The 21,327-nt window shown below is 36.6% G+C and overlaps 1 protein-coding gene across 1 annotated transcript in view; it reads left to right on the forward strand.

The window, feature by feature from the left end:
* TDP1 (tyrosyl-DNA phosphodiesterase 1) overlaps positions 1–16,416 on the forward strand; it is a gene marked incomplete at both ends in the record, with an annotated part of 35,424 nt that extends 19,008 nt beyond the window's left edge. Inside the window, 2 exons of the mRNA XM_079537293.1 lie at positions 10,760–10,874; positions 16,343–16,416. Coding sequence (XP_079393419.1) covers positions 10,760–10,874; positions 16,343–16,416 — 189 coding nt within the window. The remainder of the gene's footprint in view (positions 1–10,759; positions 10,875–16,342) is intronic.
* Between the last annotated feature and the right edge of the window lie 4,911 nt (positions 16,417–21,327).

Below are 21,327 nucleotides of genomic sequence, written 5' to 3' on the forward strand. Positions count from 1 at the left end.
GGTTTCTTTTCTCTGGGTGACAACTTTTAGAAATTGATTAATTAGAGACTGAAGCAAAAAAAATCTGATGATTTCCTGCAGTAGGGAGCATTGGTGTTGATAGTGTTGCACCCTAACTCCAACACCACAGGAGTAAACATTTTATACAATTAGTAATACTTTAAACATTTAATAAGGCAGTAGTGAAGAGTAGTGCAAAAATAATTTGTGGAAGGGCTTTTAAATCCCGCTGACCTAAAGGGACAAAACAACATACTAAGAAGTTGGCTGTGGTCATCTCCAGATGCTGCTGAGCAGAGAATTTATTGTAGTAGTGTAATTGTTTTTAGTGGATATATTTTTGTTGTTTTTTTTAACAACCTTTACAGGTCAGATTGAGCAGCCATTTAGTATAAAAGCAGTATTTCTGTTCTGTGTCTGGTTTTTCTGTTGATTACTAGCTTTTGGAAAACATACATCAAATGGGGAGAAAACAAGGAGTACTTGAGTTAACATAAGTCTTTTTGCCAAGAGTTGACTGTACCTGTTTCACATCTGAGTGATCTACAAGCTTTAAGAAGAAAATATGTATAACTGTGACAACATCAGGCTTACATTCCATTCTGAACCTTCTGTTCTATGTAAAATTTCTTGTACATGGAGCAGTATAGAGAGGATCACCAGAATTTCTCCCAGAGATAAAATTTATGGAAAAAAACTTGAACCTTCTTCCTCATTCCTAAAAATTAGGATCTCCCTTCTGTCAGGTTTCTCTATAAATAACTGTTTCATTATAGAATCGAGCTTTATTTTAATGAAGCGAAATATACATTAAGGAGCATTTAATGATCAGAAAGATAAGATTCTTAAGCAGTCACAAAGTTTCAGCAATTTGAAGTTAACGTGTTACCTTCTTGAAATTAGTGTGACCCACCTGCCATTAAGCACCTAGAATTACGGAAGTCGTCATTCTGATGAAAATTGTTAAAGCTTGTATTTCTGCTGGCACCAGTCTTAGCAGCTGAAACAAGATGTTTTTAGCCATTTTTCAGAAACTGAGTTACTAAAAATAGAAATATATTTTCATTCTTGTACTGCATCAAAAGGACACTGGATTTAAGTTTCAGTCAAAGCAAAGTTTACTAATGATTAAAAACACATTTAATACTTGTTAAGCATCTGCTCCAGCTTTTAGCAGAAGCCTGTAGGCTTGTTTACACAGAAAATTCAGTTATTTCACTACAAATCTTATGTGAACTGTAAAGAACTGTTTTGATAACTATTCATGGGTAAACAGTTCAGAAGGTAGCTCAAGCCTTCTGGTCATCAGGTGGAGAGGAGAAAAAGGCATTGGTTAGGACTACTTTTTTTCTTCTTTGTTTAGGGACTGCAGAGAATTCTGTTCCTTATGAAAGGGAGGTTATATTGCATTACATTTTCATTGAAGTTTTTACAGTAGTTTGGTTGCATTCTTTGTTCACAGGCACGCTCTAAATTTGTTTATAAAGGGCTCTCTGGGGCCCTTTATATAATTTATATAAAATTATTTTATATAAAATTATATAATTTTATAATGTGGTGTATGGGAACTGCTGAGTCACGGCCTGAACCTCTGATTAATCACCTGAGGCGAGCCATGAGTCAGCCAGAGGAGCACAGGTGAAGGCAATTCACTGTGCTGCCGGAAGGGGTGGAGCCAGGCTCCACCCCTCCTAGACCTATTTAAGAGCTGGCCACCAGAGGGGAAGGATCTCTTCTGGAGATCCCCTCTCTTGGTGTCTTCTGGGGAGCTCAGCCGAAGGGTAAGCTCTTCCACTTATTGTCTACCTTGCTTGATTCTCTCGATTATATTGTGATTACAACATCTTGATATCTGTTGATTAAACAACTATATTGCGATTATAGCATCTTGATTATACATGTGTAAAAGCCATTTTTCTGCTAAATCAGTCTGTTTTTGGAGAAGATAGTCAATGTGTTCCTGTTCCTTCCATTCTAATCCCTGCTATGTTCAGTTCAGAAGATCAGTATCTCCTATTGCTGAGTTGCTCTGCTATTTTTGCCATTAGTTGAAGTAGCAAGCAGTGTAAACCCTTCCTGCAATATGGAAGAGCCATTGTTGAAAATTCAGTTTGGACGAGTAAATGATGGGATGTAAAATGTTTGTTTTGTAATGTTTGTAGTGGCAGAAGGGAAGAAAAAATGGTGATTTTCTATGCACAGTATCTCCTGGTATGCCTGTAAGTTTATCACATTGAATAGACAAGTGTAGGCTGTCCACTGTATCTACTCCACCGCTCCTGGTATCTGTTGAGGCTTTCCCATATAAAAACAGGCTTCAAGTCTGTGGTAGTTGGTCATGCTGTCTTACCTAACACTTGGAATTTTGTCAGTCTTCAATAGTGAAGTTCTAGTTCTCATCTTAGGAGTGTCCACCTCAAGAAAAAATTCTGTCATGAAAAAACACAGTTTCTGTGCATTGTTGTCATTTATTTTTGAAGTGGAAAATAAATGTTGTATTTAATATTGACAGCTTCAAGTGTGAAACCTGGGGGCCATTACTCGTAATATTGAACTCACACTTGCATGCTGAACGTGGACTTGAAAGTGTAAACATGCTGTATTTTGCAGTGGGGTGGGAGTAGTTTGGAATGAAATGTGGTTGTTTGGGAACCTAATGGCTTTGTGAAACATAGTGGCAAGATGAGTCACTGTCATGAAGTGAATAAGTATTGCTAAAAAAAAAAAAAAAAAAAAATAAGTTTTAACTGTAGGCATCAAGGATTTGGAACCTTGACTGATGTGTTTTTTGTTTTTTATTGCAGTGTGAATTTATCCTTGTGATGCATGCTCAGCACAATCTTATATCTGAAAACCAAAAATAGTTAAATGCATGCAAGATGTTTCTTTCTTGAGAACTGCCAGTTGACAGTTATAGCAGCAGAGCGTTCAGAAAAAACTGCTGAAACTTTCCACAAACTGCAGCTAATATGGAGCTGTGATAGGTATTATAATTACCATGCTAACAGCCTCCACACTAGTTTAAAGTACTTTCTCAGGTATACCTATACAAGTTGCTGTCACCACTGTAATATGCTATTTATTAAGTGCATTTGTAATATTGTAGTAGACAGCAATGCTTTTGGTGACTTTTTTTCCTTTTATGTGGCTTCAGGAGCATTTCAAGACTCTGGTTCCAGATATCTCTAAATGAGAGTTAATTTAGCATCTGTAACTTGAGATAACTTGTTCCAAGGCTGTTTTTCAATTGAATTACTAGATTCTACGGTGAGAGAATCTGAATCTCACTCTTGTGATCCCAGACTGAAAAGTCATTCATTTCAATGGTATCATTAACCTTTAGAGTTGAGAATATTGCCTGTTGGTTCCATTCTTTGTCATCAGAGTTTATAGACATTTTGTAATTGTATTTGAAAAAAAAAAAGACTAGCAGAAATTTAAGTACTTACTCGGAGTAAAAGAATCCAATTTCTACATATACAGTAGATCAGCACCACAATAATTACTAATACAAACGAGGACAAGATCTTGATCTCATTGAGGACTGAAAGGATGAGCTGAGATTTGCAAAGGATGCTGATCTTGGGGTCATGGCAGTCATCATTATTTGTTTGCTGTTTGAGGCCTCTCTTAAAACTACATCTGCTGCAGGGAGGATCAGGCTCCCAGAAGCAGAAGAGTACAGTAAAGAACTTTACTTGAACGTTTTGCTGCCTCTCCACATTGTGTTCTGGTGACAGGTACAATTGCTATACTTGACTTAGCAGACCAGTCTATTAGAGGATTTACCACCTGGAAAGGTAGGTTGAAATCTGTCTCATCTTAAACATGACTAAGTAATAAATTAACTTACCACGCTTAACTATGTAATTGGTTGGTCCTACTATGATTGTAGCCTGTTCGTGGCTGTCTTCATTCCCTTCTTTGTACCACTATTGGTTCTCAGTGGAGTCCTTGTGCATTTAATTAGCTCAAACTGAAGAAAAGCAATGAAAACTTGTGCAAATTGCATTCATAAGCTCAAAAATGATCAGGTGAATACTGATGCAAGAAAGAAGGGAAAGTGAGCAGAGAGGTGAGTGAGTATAGGATAACCAGGATAACCTGTAGGATATTCAAGATGATATTTTGGTATGGTTTTGGAACTACAGCCTATGGAAAGGGCTGATCAGAGGTTTGGAGGAAAATAGGTGTGAATGTCTAGGGGTTGGCTGTAGAAAAGCTACTATGCCTGTATACTGTATAGCCAAGCCCCTTAGTCTTTCCCTTTCCCCACACTGCTGACTCTAAGATAGCTGCTGGAGGAGTAGAAGGCGAATGGCGTTGTCTTATCAAAAATACGTTTGGAAACTCAGTGGCCGAAAGCAGGTGCTTATGGGGAAGAATGCAATGGGCAGGCATGTACATAATAACATCTCTAAAGATTTATTGAGCTAGAGACTATGTAACAACTTCTTTATAAATGCTGTAATCATCTAGCATTCACAGCATGCCTAGCTGAGTTTAACAACGTCATATGAAGCGTGCATTTTGAAACCTTGGTTTCATTTGACGGCTTACAATTCTTGTATTGGAAGAGGCAATAAAGACTTGATCCCTATTCACCTTTTCTATGCTGCTCTTTCTGTAGACAGTCTTCATTTTTCTAGGCTCAACAGTCCTAAACCTGCTCAATTGCTTTCTTGAGTGGAGCACAGATCATTCTTATTGCTTTTCTGTTCTTTTTGTTTGTTTTTTCTTCTATACTATTTGAGTGAGGAAAAAGTGCACATAAGATGCAGATATAAATCTGTGGCACACTGATGTTATCAATGTTCTTCTCACTCATTAAAACTGCTTAGCCTGCTGTGCTTTTTACAGAATGCTGTGTAGTAAGTTAGTCTTTCTTGTTAACTTGTTGAACAAAGTTGTTCATCCAAGACTGACAAATTGTATAAACAAGAAGCAAACATTTAATTTCTCTGCATTTTGAAGTTGATTTTGTGTTAAGTGTGATTAAAATATATGCAATATAAAGATTCTTCATGCAACTAAGTAGTGCTTTCTCTACAGACCTTTCAATTTTTTTCCTGTTTGTTTTACAGAAAACATGCAAATGTGCAAATGTACAGGTGGCTGTACTAAAATTCATCAGCTTATGTGAAACAGTTTCATGTTTGAGTTTCAGACCTCAGAACACAACTTAATTGCAGCAGTTTTTCCTGTTTTTACTGGGAAATATCTGCAGAGACAAATATCTATACGTATTTCTCTATCATAGGGATAAATATCCACACTTGCATTTGAATATCAGATAATTACATGTATGTAAGATACACTGCAGAGTGCGTACATACAGTAGTTTCACAAGTTAAGCAGAGTTAACTCTGCATTTAAAAGCATTCTTTAGGTAACTTAGTTTGGTGTGAAGACTTCTATTGGTTCAGTATGGTCTTAGTATATTATGTACTACAGTAGTCTAAATGAAAGTGTCAGGGGTAGAAATAGATTAACACGTTTACAGAAAACAGTATTGTTTTAAAGTTTATTTACCACTAGAAATATGTGCAACACAAACTGGATTAAGTGCTTTGAAACAGAACAAAAGCATTCCTGCATCTCTAGAGTCTCAAAACGCTCTAGCTGTTGCAATGCTGTTTTAATGCTGCTGATTCCTGATAGTTCTGTTTCTTCTGGCTGTTTAGTGTAGTTTAATTTTAGTTACTGATTTTGATAGAAGTTATGGCTTGCCTAGCACAAATGTAATATTCTTAACCTTAAAAACTCCTTTAGCAGGGGGTGGACGTAACGATCTCTTGAGGACCTTTCTAACCCTGCAATTGTGTGATTCTGTTTTCTGCTGAATACAGATTCAGAAGTAGATCACTTCTCTCTTGCCATCATTTGAATGCTAGTTTTTCTGTTGTCTTGTTTGTTTGTTTAAATGCTTTCAAAACTTATGCTTTGAGGCTGGGTCTCAGCCTGGTGTGCTAATGTAGGCTATCAAATATGTTGGGTAGTTGCTCTCAACACCGCTGCAGCTGTCATCACTTACAGTTTTAGTGTTCAGTGAAAAATCAACGGATGCTGACATTGATCAAAAGCTTCTCTTGATTAAAAAGCAACGTTTACAGAATGGCTGTATCCTGGTACTGGAACAGCATTTGTCTTTATCTTCTTCTTTTCTCACCTCTTACATCTTCTTTGTCACTCATTTTCAAGCTTGTTCCTTCAGCTCCTGGGGATTCCCTTCCAAAGGTTGAGATAAATTACACCTTTAATATGTAAAATATATTGAGAGAACCCATCGCCTTACAGTATGGAGTTGTTCTGGAAAGCATGTTGAAGTAATAATTTAATTAGGCACTCCCAGAATACTTATAATGGAAAGCTTTTTTTAGTAAATAGTTTGTCTAAAAACTGGAGAAAGTAGAACTTTCTGCAGTCGTTCCTTGTGTCTGGTAAGGTTGTAAAATAAAACTGAGCTAGACTCATAGAATGGTATAAAAATGTTTGTGGAATTCTTAAATCTTTTGAATGGCCTGTTGAAGAATGTGATACTAGCCTGTGAGCTGCTGGAAATATAAACTCAATTATAGCAGTTGCTATTAAACAGGAAGGTTACCCATTACTGCTATTTTGTGGTACTGGATGCCACAGTTGTAAATGAATAATCAGCACAGGCATCTAGAAATAGCACTTCAGATTCTGAAATGCCTTATTGATGGTAAATATTGGCTGTCTCATAGTTGTTTGTGGGGAGAGGATTGAGCTGAAAATGGATTTGATAGCTGTCAGTCATTTTTGCTGAATTGAAGGTGAACTGAAGCAATTTCAGTTGTAACTTAGAACTGACTTGCAGATTAACGTAATGCTACTTCACCTGCATCCAGATAAATTGAAGAGTAAAGTTGCACTGTGTAGAATTGATTGTGGGCAGAAAATAAATATAAAATATTGGTTCACTCACATTGTATGTGAACTTAAGGGCATTAAACCTTGCTCAGAGTGTTTGTAGAACTGTTATAAGGTTTTCAAATTCAGAAGTTGTAAAGACAAAACCATGTTTTGCAAGCAAAGGAGCTTTGGATGTAGGTACCCGAATTTCATTTTAGGGCTATTGGGAATAAATAAGCTATGGCACAGTTGAATAAATGTACTTCAGTATTGAGAAAAGATTTCCGTGTGTTCTGGCCAGAGAATTACATTACTGTAAAGCTTCTTCGTATTCCTAATTCTTTACTGCCCAGACTAGTGAGTTTTTAAGCATTTTTGCCAGAAAGATGGCTCTTCTATTTTTACCTGTATGGGGAAAAAGTAGTCCCATAATCATCCCAGTAATAAAGACAGTAGAATCATCAGCAGTCTCTAGCAGAAGTTACTTCAGTAGTGTCTAAATACATTAGTGTTTATTCCCACTTTAGTAGGGTTAGCAATTTTACCTTGTCTTGTGTGTTGTTTTTTATAATCTCTGATCTATCTTCTGTTTGAGTAGCAAAAACTTTTAAAACTATTCTACTTCATTCTCCCTTTTCCCATTCCTCCTACTAATGCCTACTTTAACAACATATGATGTTAAGGTAGTAATAAAATGCATGACTGTATCTTAAATTTTGTAAGTACAAGAATACGTACTTTGCCAACTGAGAAATGTATCTCTTAGCATTTCAAAATTTACTGCTGTGAGCATACATGTCAAAGAACAAAATCTTGCTGTAGAAGAAAAGTTCTGGAAGAACAGGATTTGTCTGAGAAGCAAAATGTAGAAGGCAGTGGATTTTTTTTGTTGTTGTTTTTTTCTTTTTCTTCAAGATCTTGCTGATTTGTTTTTGGAAATGGTGGTGGGAGCTGTCAGCATCCAGGAAATGCTCAAAACAGAAAAAAGTGTGAACAGTGTCAATTGCTGTGTGCTCTTCTGTGAAGATAGACATGAGAGCTATTTTTGAAAACAAGTGAATCTCCTCAGAGAGCCTGAATGTAAGAATGTATTCTATAACCTAGACTTTCATTCCAGGACGTTTTTGAGGAAAACTTGTAAATAAAATTTTGTTCAGTGTTTTCTGAATGGAATACTTCTGTGGGTTAAATCTCGATGGCTGAAGAAAGCAATTCTGAAATGAAGTCTACTGATGATGTGGGACAGCATCAGAGAAATAAGGCTTAGAGGAGGGGAAAATTTATCTGGTGACTGGAGATGGAACAAGAAAGAAGACAACGGAGGTGTAGAACAAAATCTGAGAAGATAAAGATGTATGCTGAAGTCATAACAGGACAAAGGGGGGTTGTAGAAGAAATAAAGCAGAAACAAATATTTATATCTTTTGGGGGGTGGAGGGAGGAAAGATAAAAAAAAAAAAAAGGACTAAAAATATGCTAGAATCTGTATAATGTACATTCTGTGGTGTGTTTTCTCTTATGCTGTGTAAGAAGCACCCAATACACCCCACTTCATAGAGGAATAGATGTGGCATTTGTTACTGATTCTTGAGTTACATTGATAGAGATTACTGACTATGTATGTAGAAGTAGTTGTTCTTGTACACTGTATTCTTTGGTAGCAAAGATTACTAAAAATTCTAAATTAAGATGGTGTCAGACAAGGGTTTAACTTCAGTGCTCTTCATCTGACACGTATATAAAGTTTATTGTAGAGTAAGAGAATCAACTTGATACACCAGGGAAGCACTGTCTACCATTCCACAGTTCTGTCATCTCCATGTGGAAGAATAGAAAAAAGCTCACAAGCAGCTGGCTTCTGTGAGACTTGCTTTCCCTGTTGTGGATTGCAATTAGAATGTTAACTTATTTATGGTGTCTAGGGATGCACCTTACCCAGCTTCCTCACTTAATGAAGCAGAACTACTGTGGGATGTTGAAAAAAGCTTTCTCCACCACTACGACTCCTCTTATACAATTCCTGTGCTTTGATGTATAGCATTGTCTACTTCAAGTTCTTTCCACTATGTGCATCAGTGTAGCTACGTGACTGCTTACATTTTTATATGAAGTTTCTGTCAATCCCTGAGTGACTCTGGGATCATTGGTGGTAAAGGTGTATAATTGTTGCATTTTTTTTTAAGTAACTCTGGATTTCATGTTTAATTATTCAATTTCAAGTCCTCATTTGTAAAGTTTTAAGAACCTTAATGTACCTGTGTGTTGGTATACTTCGAATGTACTGCTTGATATGAGGAGACTAATCTCTACAAAAGGCTGTAGGTTAGCTTTAAAGAAGTTTATTAAAATTCCACTGACCTGAAAGGTGTAAGAAGTGTAAGTTCAAAACAGATCTTGGTTCATGTGGTCATTGTTTATTTTTTTTTCTCATGTCCTTTTGTTGGAAAAACAGTGGGTTTTAAATCTAGTCCTTGAAGTAATATACAGTATTTCTTCATGTATGGGTACTGCTGAATCATGGCCTAAATCTCTGATTGATCACCTGAGGTAAGCAATGAGCCAGCCACGGGAGCACAGGTGAAGGCAATTCAGCTGTACTGCTGGAAGGGGTGGAGCCTGGCTGCACCTCTCCTGACCCCATTTAAGAGCTGGCTACCAGTGGGGAGGGATCTCTTCTGGAGATCCCTCCTCTGGAGTTTTGCAGCAAGCCCAGGACGAGGGTAAGCTTTTGGTCTATTCTGTTGTTATAATCTGCTCTGCCAAACTCTCTTGTTTATTTCATAATTCTAACATCTTTATATTCATTGACTATACACTGTAACTAGAGTTTTCCTGTTATTTTCAGTCATGAAGTAAAATAAGCTTCTGTACTCCCAGGGAGTGTTTTGGACTGAATTGCCAGAACTGCTGTGATATAGCTTGATGTTGTCTTTGGTAGCTCTCCCTTTTCTCTACTGCTGTGTTTCTTGAATATTAGTTGAGAAGGTGTAAAGCTACTTTGTCTTCTGTGCTCTGTGTGGTCATATTAGTGTTGCTTCCTCTAAATTTATAAAGTGTTGGGGTCACGTTGATGGGGACAGACTCTTTTCAGTGTTGAGCAACAATAGAACAAGGGGCAGCAGGCAGAAACTGGAACTGAGAAAGTTCCATACTAAAACAGGGAATAACTTCTTTACTGTCATTGTGACGGAATGCTGGAACGGGCTGCCCAGAGAGGTGTTGTGGTCTCCTTCTCTAGAGAGATTCAAGACCTGTCTGGATGCTTAGCTGTGTAACCTTCCATAAGGAGCCTGTTTTAGCAGGGGAGTTGGACTCAATAATCTCTAGAGGTCTCTTCAAATCCTTATTTTCTGTTTTTACAGCACTAATTCTTGATGAAGTAAAAGTTTGGTATTGTTTAAAAAGAATACTGTGTGTAGGTGGAGCTGTCAGTTCAGCCAACAGTGTTATGTGAATAAAATGGAATTACTTAGTACAATAAAATATTCCTCCACTGAGGTGTGCTGCTGCCTGTGATGTATTAGGAAGGGAATTTGGATAGAATTGTTCACAAGTCAAGTCACAACTCTATTTACCTGCTGAATGTGGAAATAAGTTGGTGGATGTGAAAGCAGCTGAGAATGTGGAGTATATCCAGTTTGAATACCTTTGGGGCCAGGCCAATTCTATTAAAAAAAAAAAAAAGCCTGCAATTGTAGTGGTAAGAGCAGCTGAATTCTTATGAAAAGAAGGTGCTCTAGTAAGCATGTTATCTCAGTAACAGAGGCAAAACTTTGTTTCTTAAAGTAAGTTCTGCTATTGAGAAATCTACTGTAAATTGGGTTTGTCTTGGGTTTGTCTCCTAAAAAGCAATGGTTTTTTTTTTGTTTCCTATCTATTGTAGGGATTGGACAACAGTTACTTCCATGTGAAAGGGAAAATGCTTTCAGAAGGTAAAGATTCAGCAACATCTTTTCCTGTACCATTTGATCTGCCTCCAGAACAGTATGGAAGCAAAGGTAAGGTGTGGCTTTGGAAGACAAATAGCGTATTATATAAGCAGTAAGCTCATCTGAGTAACTTTAAGTTGGTTTTAATGGAGGTATGTTCCAAAGCTTTATTTTAACATTATGGCGGCTTGACTTTGCGTTTGAAATGGTAGCACTCCTACATTCTGTTTTAAGAAAAGAACTTAATATTTTGGTTCTTATTTTTCTGTATTGTTATCTAGGTTATGAATTCATCTTTTCTCATGCTGGTAGTGGCAATCATATCTGCATTGGGAGATCTTGCGTCTTTTCACCTAGATTCCACAGGACTTACTATTGTTATGATTTGCAGGAATGTGGTGCATGTTACTTTGGAACTTGCAAAGATAATGTATCTGTTTTATGAGCTTCCTTCATTCTTTTACACTTAAAGCTATTCTTAAATGTTACTCTGTCTTTCCTAGTGGAGAAACTACTGGCTTACTGAAGAAATTATAATACAATCTACTTGCTACTGTTTTATCTAGTATAGAACACATTTAAATAGCAATGTCAGAGAGGGGTGATGAATTGTGCCTGAGTTACTTGCTAGCAAAAGAGAAAGAATATTTTATGTATTGTAGCTATTACTGTCCTGACTTTCGACTCTTCCTAATTGCGTGGTTAGATATTAGCTGATGTTCCATTAAATGCAGTGAACATCAATGCTTATGGAAAAATTTTTAGATAGTGCCAGTTGCAATTTGTTGTGCTTGGGGATGCATATGCAGCTGTACCTGATGGATAACTAATGCCATGCTGAAACTTTGGAAATTTTAAAGCTAAGACTTTTAAAAATGAGCCCATATGTATATTCTCAAATGCATGTAACGTGCAATCTTCTTTTGACAAAAATGTGGTTGTATATTTTTAAGTCCCTGCATTCAATCTAAGGTGTTAGTGATCCTCATGTGTCTTTCATATGAATATAGAGGCTTTTTTTCTGAATAATTTTTCATTTCCTGCGTGGAAAAAAAAATCTTTAGTGAATTTGCTTGTCTGTAATCCAGCTTCTGAGTTTCAGCATTCTCCTGTGAAATAGATGGATAGAACTCAAGTTGTCTGGGCTTTGGCAGTAGAAGCAGAGTCAGCAGCCTATAGCTTCCCACATTTTTCCCGAATATTCTGTTTCAGTTCCTCAGCCTCTTGGTGGAAAAAATGTGTAAAGAATTTCTATATTAGGGATGGACTCATGAAATAATCAGCCAGTAACAATGCAGTTATCAACTCCCTAAGTCTCCAGAGAGTAGTGTAGATTTATTTTAATGAAGTCTTGAGAAGCAGAAATGCAAGTAATTATCCTTTCCATAAAGAAGCCATATTGACTGATCCCTGTAATTGAAAGAGAAAAGGCTCCAGGGGTTTTTCCATGAACTCAGATTGTCTAAGCATGGGAAAGCAAATCATACATAGCTTTCATAGAATCAGAAGACTCCTGTTAGGAGCAGGAAAGAAAAGAAACGGGAAGCATAGTAAGCAGATGGTGAGGAGCAGAGCCATTTGTTTGCCATATAAAGCTCAAAGTAGAAGATAGCAATACCAGAATGCACTCTTTTTTTCCTGTTTGTAGAAATTCCAGTCTTGAATGAGATATGCTTAGTGATACAGAATTGTAGTGTATAATTACATACAGTGAAAGAAAAGCAGTCCTTTAGTGTGTGGAAATAATCTATTTGTAGTGGTCCTTCTTTGTCATTCTGTCAGAATGACTTTGTTATATTAATGGGTGTTCATCAGATAGGACCTGGCTTCCAATGTGGGAATTCTTACACTGTAGTAAATTCATCAAAAATCCTGAAAAACAATAAAATATTTCTCACAAGATACAGTGATGATCTCATCAGTAAATGATGCAAATTATCTATCTGGTTTCATCCATAATTTTAGTCTTGATCCACAATCTTTTAAAATTTTGTGTTCATAACACAATGATCTGCTGTCTGTCCTTTTCCCCTCGTCTATTGTGTCACATAGGTCTGGCTTGCCTTGTTAGTTAGACAGCAGACTTCATTCTAAAACTGAAACTTAGGCATAGCACAAAAAAGATTTCTTAGAGAAATGATCTTGAAAACATTCTTGCTCTTCTTTTAGTAATTTGAACAGTGTAATTTGAGATCATTGTGAGGAAGATATCTTCTTGTTTTGCCTTGCCTGCTCTTTCAGAGAAATAGTTGATTCTTCACTGAAATGTCATCATAGGTCACTGAAGTATGTGTTGATGTGGCTTAAGATGTTGCCGATGGAGTAATTGCAGTGTATTACCTCAGTGGTGCACACGTGAAATTTTCCTGTTGCTTTCTCTTAATTTTCAGTTGTACTTCAAGCTTGCACATAGGTGCACTTTATAATTGATCCGCAGTTAAATTACGCCTGCTTGTGTTGATCTTTCATTTGATCATAATAAACACGGAATAAAATATAACGCTATTTAATGTAGCTGGTAGCAGTGTAGTTCTTCTGGATTGAAGTGAGGAGTTTGTAAGATGGCTTCTCTGAGGGAAATCATATCAGAAATATTTTCATGTCACATAGCAACTTGATTTAACTACAGAGAATTTTTTTATATAGAAATTAACAGGAAGTAATGATTGTACAGTGAACTAACCCAATGAATCAGGGAATCTGGTTTACTTCATGCTATAGCGAGTTGCTGTATATTTTTGCTATCTTATCTGCTTCGCTTCTTAGTGAATTGCACTTTCCAGATATGTTTGTGTGATTAGTTTTCTGCTTTAGTGGTTCTACTTTCCACTTGTTCGGGGCTTGTTGTTTTCTAGGGTAAAACATTTCCAAAACACTTTTCTGTATTGCTGTTTTGCTAGATTTCTGTAATAAGTGTGTGAGATTAATAAATCTTAGAGCTACTTAGTACTAGGGATGTTTTGATGCAACTTGACTACTGCTGTGTCCAGTTTCTTATCTTCCCTCTCACGCAAGTATGAATTCATAGTGGATGTGATGAGAACATAAGTGATACTAAAGGAAAAGATCTTTCAATCTGGAGGCTACTTAGTACAATTGACAGGTAAACCTACAGTCTGACTGTGGCCACTGTCTGTTGTTCATCAATATTTGAATTAATATATATTGTCTACTCCATTAATACAACAAACTCCTGGTAAAAGCTACTGCTCACTGTCATTGCATCTTGTTTCCCATATAATGATCAGTTAGCATGGGAATCTTTGAGTGAACTGACCAAAGATTGTCTTTGTGTAAAACTAAGATTTAATGTCCAAATTATCTTGAGAGCCTTAGGAAGTCAACTCAGTCCGTAGAGTTCATCCATTCAGGCATAAATTCAAAGCTTCATCTCTGGTTTCTGCAACTTTGTAAGACTTGTTGGAGTGAGAGTTGGTTGTTTTTGTTTTCCTCATTGAGTGCTCATAGTCCTGGCAATCAGAATTCTATTCTTTGGAAATATTGGAAATATATCCAACATGTATGCCTGGTCTGCCTTTTTCCCTTTACTGAGACCTCTCAGGTACAATTTTTTTTTAATTGAGAGGAACTGAGAGGACAAGAAAAATTGCTTTTAAGTATCATGTCCTGCTCCCCTCAACAACAACAACAACAAAAAGAGGGACAGAAAAGAGAGGCTAAAATAAATTGGCATTTTCTGCAAGAGGGATTAAGTTTGCTGTTACTAAAATGTGTATGTAGATGGCACAGTTTGAAGAGTTGAAAACCTTGACTGTAGAATCACCTTTCTCTACGTGTGACCACTTATTTCTCCAAAACGAATTTTCTAACTAGAGATCTTGTGAAATGTTGTGAAAGAGGATATAAGTATCCATTCTGTGTTGAGAAATCAACAAGGGATAACTCATCCAGATCTCCATTTGCACTGCAAAAGACACTTGTATGACACTTTAAACTCTCAGGAAAGAATAACAAAGATGCTTTAATTGTATTTTTATACTTTATTCAATTGTATGTTCCTTTAATTCACAGACTTTCTGGATTTGGCTGTACATACTGTACTGCCATCTGTCATACGCCTGAGAACATGAAGTTTTAAGATGGCTTGCGTACATGCTATTGACCTACACAATATACTGTATTTGCAAAGTCCTGTATTTTTAACATCAGGTAAGATTTAATTTAATTTTTTTTTAATATCACTTAATGAAAACCTGCAACAGCAAAACAATCTTATTGTACCATTGCCAGCTCGTCATTTCAGATTCTGTAGCATTAACTCAAAGTGTGTGTGTGGGGGGGGGGGGGGGGGATTAAGGTATTAATTAGATGTACTTGGAAAAAATTGTTTTTTCTTCAGGGCCCTTCTATCTTTGAATTGTTATAGTTTATTCAGTTGTGAGAGAATCTTCAGTAGTCTGCCCAAATATAGCTGAAATAGTGCATGGTCTGAGATTTCAGGTAATCTTGGAGTAGCAGTGGGGTAGAAATGCTACATTTGTTTAATTGTGAGCTAGCTGTAGTGTCAGAGTTCTGCTGCTTTATTAATGATCCAAGGAAAAGCTACATTGGGTTAGACAGTAATTCCAGTAAGGGGTAGTTGAGACAATGAAGCAGAAGTAAAGGACTAGATTTCAGAGTTATGAAAGATGAGTGTTTTGAGCACACTTGAAAAATGCATAGTGAGGCTATAAATAGGGAATAGTTCATCTTTTTTGGTTTTTTTTCTTCAGAAAATCAGCAGATTTAATTTTCAAAAGCTTGGAATTGAAAAATTTGAAAAGCTTGTGAATATACATCAGTAAGAAAATAGGTCCTATGGCATTTGTGTATGTGGTCATTGTCTTTCTCTTGTTGCTGTTGCTCCTATTAAGTGATATTAAAAAAAAAAAAATTAAATCTTACCTGATATTAAAAATAACTATATTGTAATTTGTTTCACCAATAGTTTCACACATAAAATATCAGATTTCTAAGAAAAACAGGCTAGGATTATGTAGGATTATTTGAGGAGAAAAGTCATTCTGAAAGGAAAGAGGAGATTGCTGTATTTTAGTAAAAGTAGCCTGAGAGAAGTAGAATAGTAGCCTCACATCAGAGATCAGCAGCTTTTCTGCGACGTGTACATGGGAGGAAGAAGAGCCTACAGCAGGCTGCAGAGTTAGCGATTGATTCCTGCTGCTTTGTTTCTTTTCCTTCCTGAATTCTTCCTTCCCAAGATTTGGAATAGCTCCTGTATTTTGAGAAGTGGAGAGTGGGAACAGTCTGCTCCAAACCTGTTGCTCATCTGTAGATGTAACGTTTTAAAAAGTGAGGTGTAAACTTGAACATTTTAGAGTTCGTGCGGGGTTATTTTTAGGTATCAAAAATTAAATCTTACTTCCTTTTTTAAAAAATAAATGAATTGGTAAATTGAAAATCTGCATGGGAACTTTTATCTCTTCTATCTTACAAAAGGAAGAGATGAAGAGGCAGGTCAAAATTTTGCATTTAGTAAGTGAATTTGTCACAAATATGTTTCTTGTTTTGGTTTACAGATCAACCGTGGATTTGGAATATTCCTTACACTAGTGCCCCTGATACGCATGGAAATATGTGGGTTCCGTCATGAATGTTTCCAGTGTTTTGTGATGTTTCTCTTGCTGACACTGAGCCTGCAAGACTAATGCAAGACTGCTTATTTCTTTCTTAAAGCTGTAATGTCTGCTAAAAAGGCTATGTTGAAGTTGAAAGGTAAATGTTGATAATGGAGAGATTCTTGAAGAATTCGTAACAATAAATGAACTTGTAACTGCATTTTTAAAAGTAACTTTTTGTATGTCTTCTCATTAGTTCTCTTTCCAGTATACTTTTCAAGACTGAAAGCAGACTGTCCTCAGACATTCTCTCAGTATTTTTAGCAGTAGTGGATTTAAATGTTATTGAGAGTCTACCAGTTGGCCTCAGCACCTCTTAAAAAAAAATTGTGTTAAGTTTAAATAAAGTCAACCTTGTTTATGTATCCTTTGTTCTGTCTTTTGTTCCATCTTCCAAGAGTATACACTTGCTTTATTAACCATCACTTCTAGTGCAAGCTCTATTACTAATGGGTTTGGCTTCTTGCAGCATGTCACATCAGTTATTTACTGATCTCGTGGGTTTTTTGGTTTTTTCCATTTGCAGACACAAGTGCAGTCAAAAACACTAATTTAAGCAAGCTTGGGTGCTCAAAAGTAGTCTTAAATATGTTATGGTCCTGCAGCCCCAAAATCTTACTTCACTGTGCACTATTTCGTTTATTATTCCCTTTTGATTTTAAATGATCTGACTAGGTAGCAGTTCCACTGTTGTCTCTTTCATTTTGTATTATCATTCTCCAGGGTGATGTGGGCTACAATGGGGGGTGTGCTGCTCCCCAGTGTTTGCCTAATGTCTGTCTGTTTCATTCAAGAGTTATCATAAAGTGAGGTGTGTTTTTACAAAGGCATATAGCAAATGCTATGAAGTGCTGCTGCTTTGCTATCTTAGGAACTCTAGGAACTTGGCATGTTTCAACTTCAGCTTTCCAGGGCTCATCTAATCCACTATCAGAAGATCATTCTGAAGCCCTTCAATGGGAACAAAGTGATCCGTTCTGTTAGAAAACTCATGAAATCTTTTTATCGTGTGGCTGTTATCCAAAGCAACCAGAGACGGGTCCTTACCTGTATCTTGTGATACCTTAATTGTTAGCAGCCCTGCGCCAAGGGCATGGTTCATTGCACCTCATTGTATGAGCAAGGCCTTGGGCATAGCAACTAGGCTGGAGGAGGAAGCTGGGGGGTAGGAGGGGGAGAAAACAGTTAAAGTATGCTATCTGAGGCACTGCTGGGTGGCAGACTTGTACAAAAGAGTTGGTTTGCTTAAGTTCGCTTACCAGTATGTGGTTTAATGTTCCAAGTAGAGTTTGAGCTCAGTTGACACACATGCATGTAATTTGATTTTAACTTTCACTCTCCCAGAACAATAGGTAATACTTGTTTTGAAGAAAGTGAAGTGCCAAGGTAGTCGTGTGCTTTTGCAACCAGTCCTGTGCATCCAAACACGTATAGACTTGATGGATGACATGTTAGAAGTGAACGGAAAACTTTTGAAAACACCTTTAGCCAGAAAATACTGATCAATCAGAACAAACTTGAGAACATTTATTGTTCTCTTAAGATTCCATTTTGACAGAGTGCTTTAAAATTCCATTTTTCCTATCACCCTAATTGTTTGTTTCATGTATTTTTTTCCCACAATTTTGCTGTTTTCACATCAGATTCTCTTGAATCTAATAAGTAGCTGAACTGCAAATAATCATTTTTATCTAGAAGACTGGATTTCAGCATTGTCTGAACAAAGTTGGGGCCCTAATATTCAGGAGGTGATGCTACGGATGAAGGAAAGGAGAAAACAAATTAGCCCAAGCTAAAACAGCACCTGACATATGTAACTAAGTTTGGCTGGGTACTGTTACTGTTCTCTGTAATATTGTAATCCTATTTGCATTAAAGAAATCAATGAGATTTTACAGTTGTAGGATTAATCACTGTGACCCAAACTGTCAGAATTGTAGGCAAAAGATGGCATTAGTCACACCACTACTTCTCTTTACAATAGAATTTCTTTTATTCTGACCAATTATAAATGAAGGGCAAAAGCAGAAAACATAGTGAAAATACAGAAAGTGTTGAAAGGAGATGAGTACAATCAGAAATAATTCTCTATTTTAATGTACAGGTCTTATCCTCCTGTAATATATTGGGTCTTCTGCTTCATTTATCAAAATTGATTCTACTAATGCTCTGACTCTGTTCTGACCATATGGAAGTTGTTTTGTATGAAGAGGTTTCTTCCTTAACATGCAAATCACCACTGTACATGATTTCAAGAGCAATCTGGGAATCTTTTTAGTGATTTTTACATGATCTCTGGGCATTATATGTTGACTAGTTGCCTAAATCTAATTTCTTTTAAATTGCCTTTTTCTTTCAAATACTTTTGTGGTAACTCTTGCTCCTATGGTTCTTAAAACAGCATCCTGCTTTGTGAAGTTCTGACTGTACTGAAATGCACAGAGTTTTGGCACTAACTGCATGCATCGTGCTCTCTCCTTGTGACTTTCCTTCTGTTCTCTTGAAGTTGGAAAGAGTAAAGTTGAGGTGATTTGTTTGGTGCTTTCTTTTATAACCTATGTAACACGTGTATGTAAGCTATTACAATGCGACAATATTCTGCAGAGTAAGAAAACAGTCTGTACTTTCTGAAAAATCCTCTGTGGAAGCATGCATCCTTCTTGTGATGCCTTGTGTGACCACATGTTGCTCTTCTTGCAGAAATAATTGTTATATGTAGTGGCTTTTTATTATTTTTACTGAATTCTGCCTTCTTTCCTTTCTACTAAGGCTATTACTAGGAAGTGGGTAAGTAAGCAACTGTGAAGTGGCTTCCAAAAAAGGTCTGGTTGTTCTTGAGAAGGGCTCTTGAGGAATCTCTTGTGAGGACTATTGAGTCCCGACTCTGCCTCACATCATGCCTCATGTACCAAGAGGTAATATTCAAATGAAAAATGAAAATAACTGCTATAGCTCTAAGCACAAATGAAAGATTATCTTCTCTAAGTCTAAAATATGATTATCCTTCCATTTTAGTAACTGATTTTAAAAAGACGGATGATGTAGTCACATTTCTCATTTCTGAAAGTCTTTTTGTACAACCAGGTTGTCATATTTGCTGCTAAGCATCTGCTTTGTGAAAGATACAAATAGGTAGATAAAGGCAAGAAGTGATATCATGTTCAGTAGGACTCCCCCAGATGCAATCTCTTTGAAACTTAGCAATGCAACAGGCATATTGAAATATTTAGCCTACTTTATGCCAGTGTCACATATTTATGAAGGCTTTCTTTAGTTTCAGATTTTTTGTTAATGTCAAGGTTATGAAGTTTTGAAATAAGTTTTACTCAGCCTCAGAAGTAGCGGAGGGAGGACTATTTGCTTTACTTCCCTAGCAAGGTACTTCATTACATATAAAAATTGCACAGGAGTAAGCTGCAGCTCTTGTACAGCTTCTCCAAAGAGAAGCAGTGCATTTTAGTTAAGCTTATAACTTCTGAATGTGATGCTTAGTTAAAAAATATTGCCACTATCAGTGAGATACAGAAACCAAATCTCTGTCTGAGTCTTATCATTTAACAATATCAACAGACCAAGTAAATACCTTGGGTTTTTTGTTTGTTTTTTTTTCTTCTACTATTTACAATTATACTAAACCTCACTCCACCGATTGATTTTATCTCTAAAAGCCTGCACAGGTAAACACAGTGAAACTGTGTTGGTGGTGCTGAGGTGTGTAAGGCAAACGTAGCACATTTCCTGACAGCGATACCACAAATGGGTATACTTAACTTAATCACTTCAGTCTCTCAGCATGTTAATTTGGGCTTGGGGTTAATCTAATTATCATCAAAATGTTTCGTCTTGTTTTTTATTTTTTTTCTGAAGCTAAAAGATATCTTATGCCAATGAATACATTGTATTTTTTAATTCAACTGTGCTTAAACACTCAAGGTGAGCAACTGCATGACCAACTGCATCTTTACACTGTTCCTATTCTACTCAAATTTTTCCACCAATGGGGAGAGTGCCTTATTATTTTTTTTTTACAGGAAATTGTTATTTAAAATAAAAGCACCTTAATTTTAAAAATGAATGTAAAAGAAGAAAAGGAGCTTAAAACAATAAAAGGTGTCCTACTTGTGGTATCTGTTATCCATCTTTTCATTTTCCACTTCAGGGTTCCAGTCCTGAAGCCCCATATTTGCTCAGTCCCAAGTAGAAAGAAAATCCTTAAAAAAGGCTGCTCTCTCAAGAGATTAAATCACCACACAACCTTTGTAATACTTTAATTTAGTGAAGATTTCACGTTTTTATTAGATTTGACAAAACTTGCAATTTTTGATGCCCAGTGATAGTAGTACACTTCATTGTCTCTCAGAAATATGCCATGTGTTCTCTACTTGTATGAACGTAATGATCTCTGTACCCAGAAGGCCAACACAACACTAACATGGCAGTGGATCATTCTTTGTGATTGTTCTTCCTGTTCCTTTGATCAGTTGATACTATGGATATGAGCAGGTAAAGGCTTGTTGCTCCTACTGTGCTTATTCAAGCTACCTCAGAAAATGGTGGATAGAAATGGGATGATCAGTCCATTCTGCTGCCCCTGCTAGGACAGCACTGATGTTGGGCTATCTGCTTTCTGATTGGCAGAGCAGGGCAATAAACTTATTTTCCTCTAACAAAAACTGTCAATAATATTAAAGGTACAGTGGCATTTCCTACAGATGCATGTGGTTACCTTTTGCACTTGGTACAGTTGGGTAAATCTGGTGTTTAGTCTTCCTCTTTTTAGCTGTTTATTGTCTTCTAGCATCACTACTAATTTTAACTGCCAAATGCTCAGTGTGAAGACTAATGAAGAGGGGAAAAAAAACAACCCTGCAATATAATGAGTTACA

This window comes from Tetrao urogallus, assembly GCF_951394365.1.
Source record: "Tetrao urogallus genome assembly, chromosome: 6".
Taxonomy (NCBI): Eukaryota; Metazoa; Chordata; class Aves; order Galliformes; family Phasianidae; genus Tetrao; species Tetrao urogallus.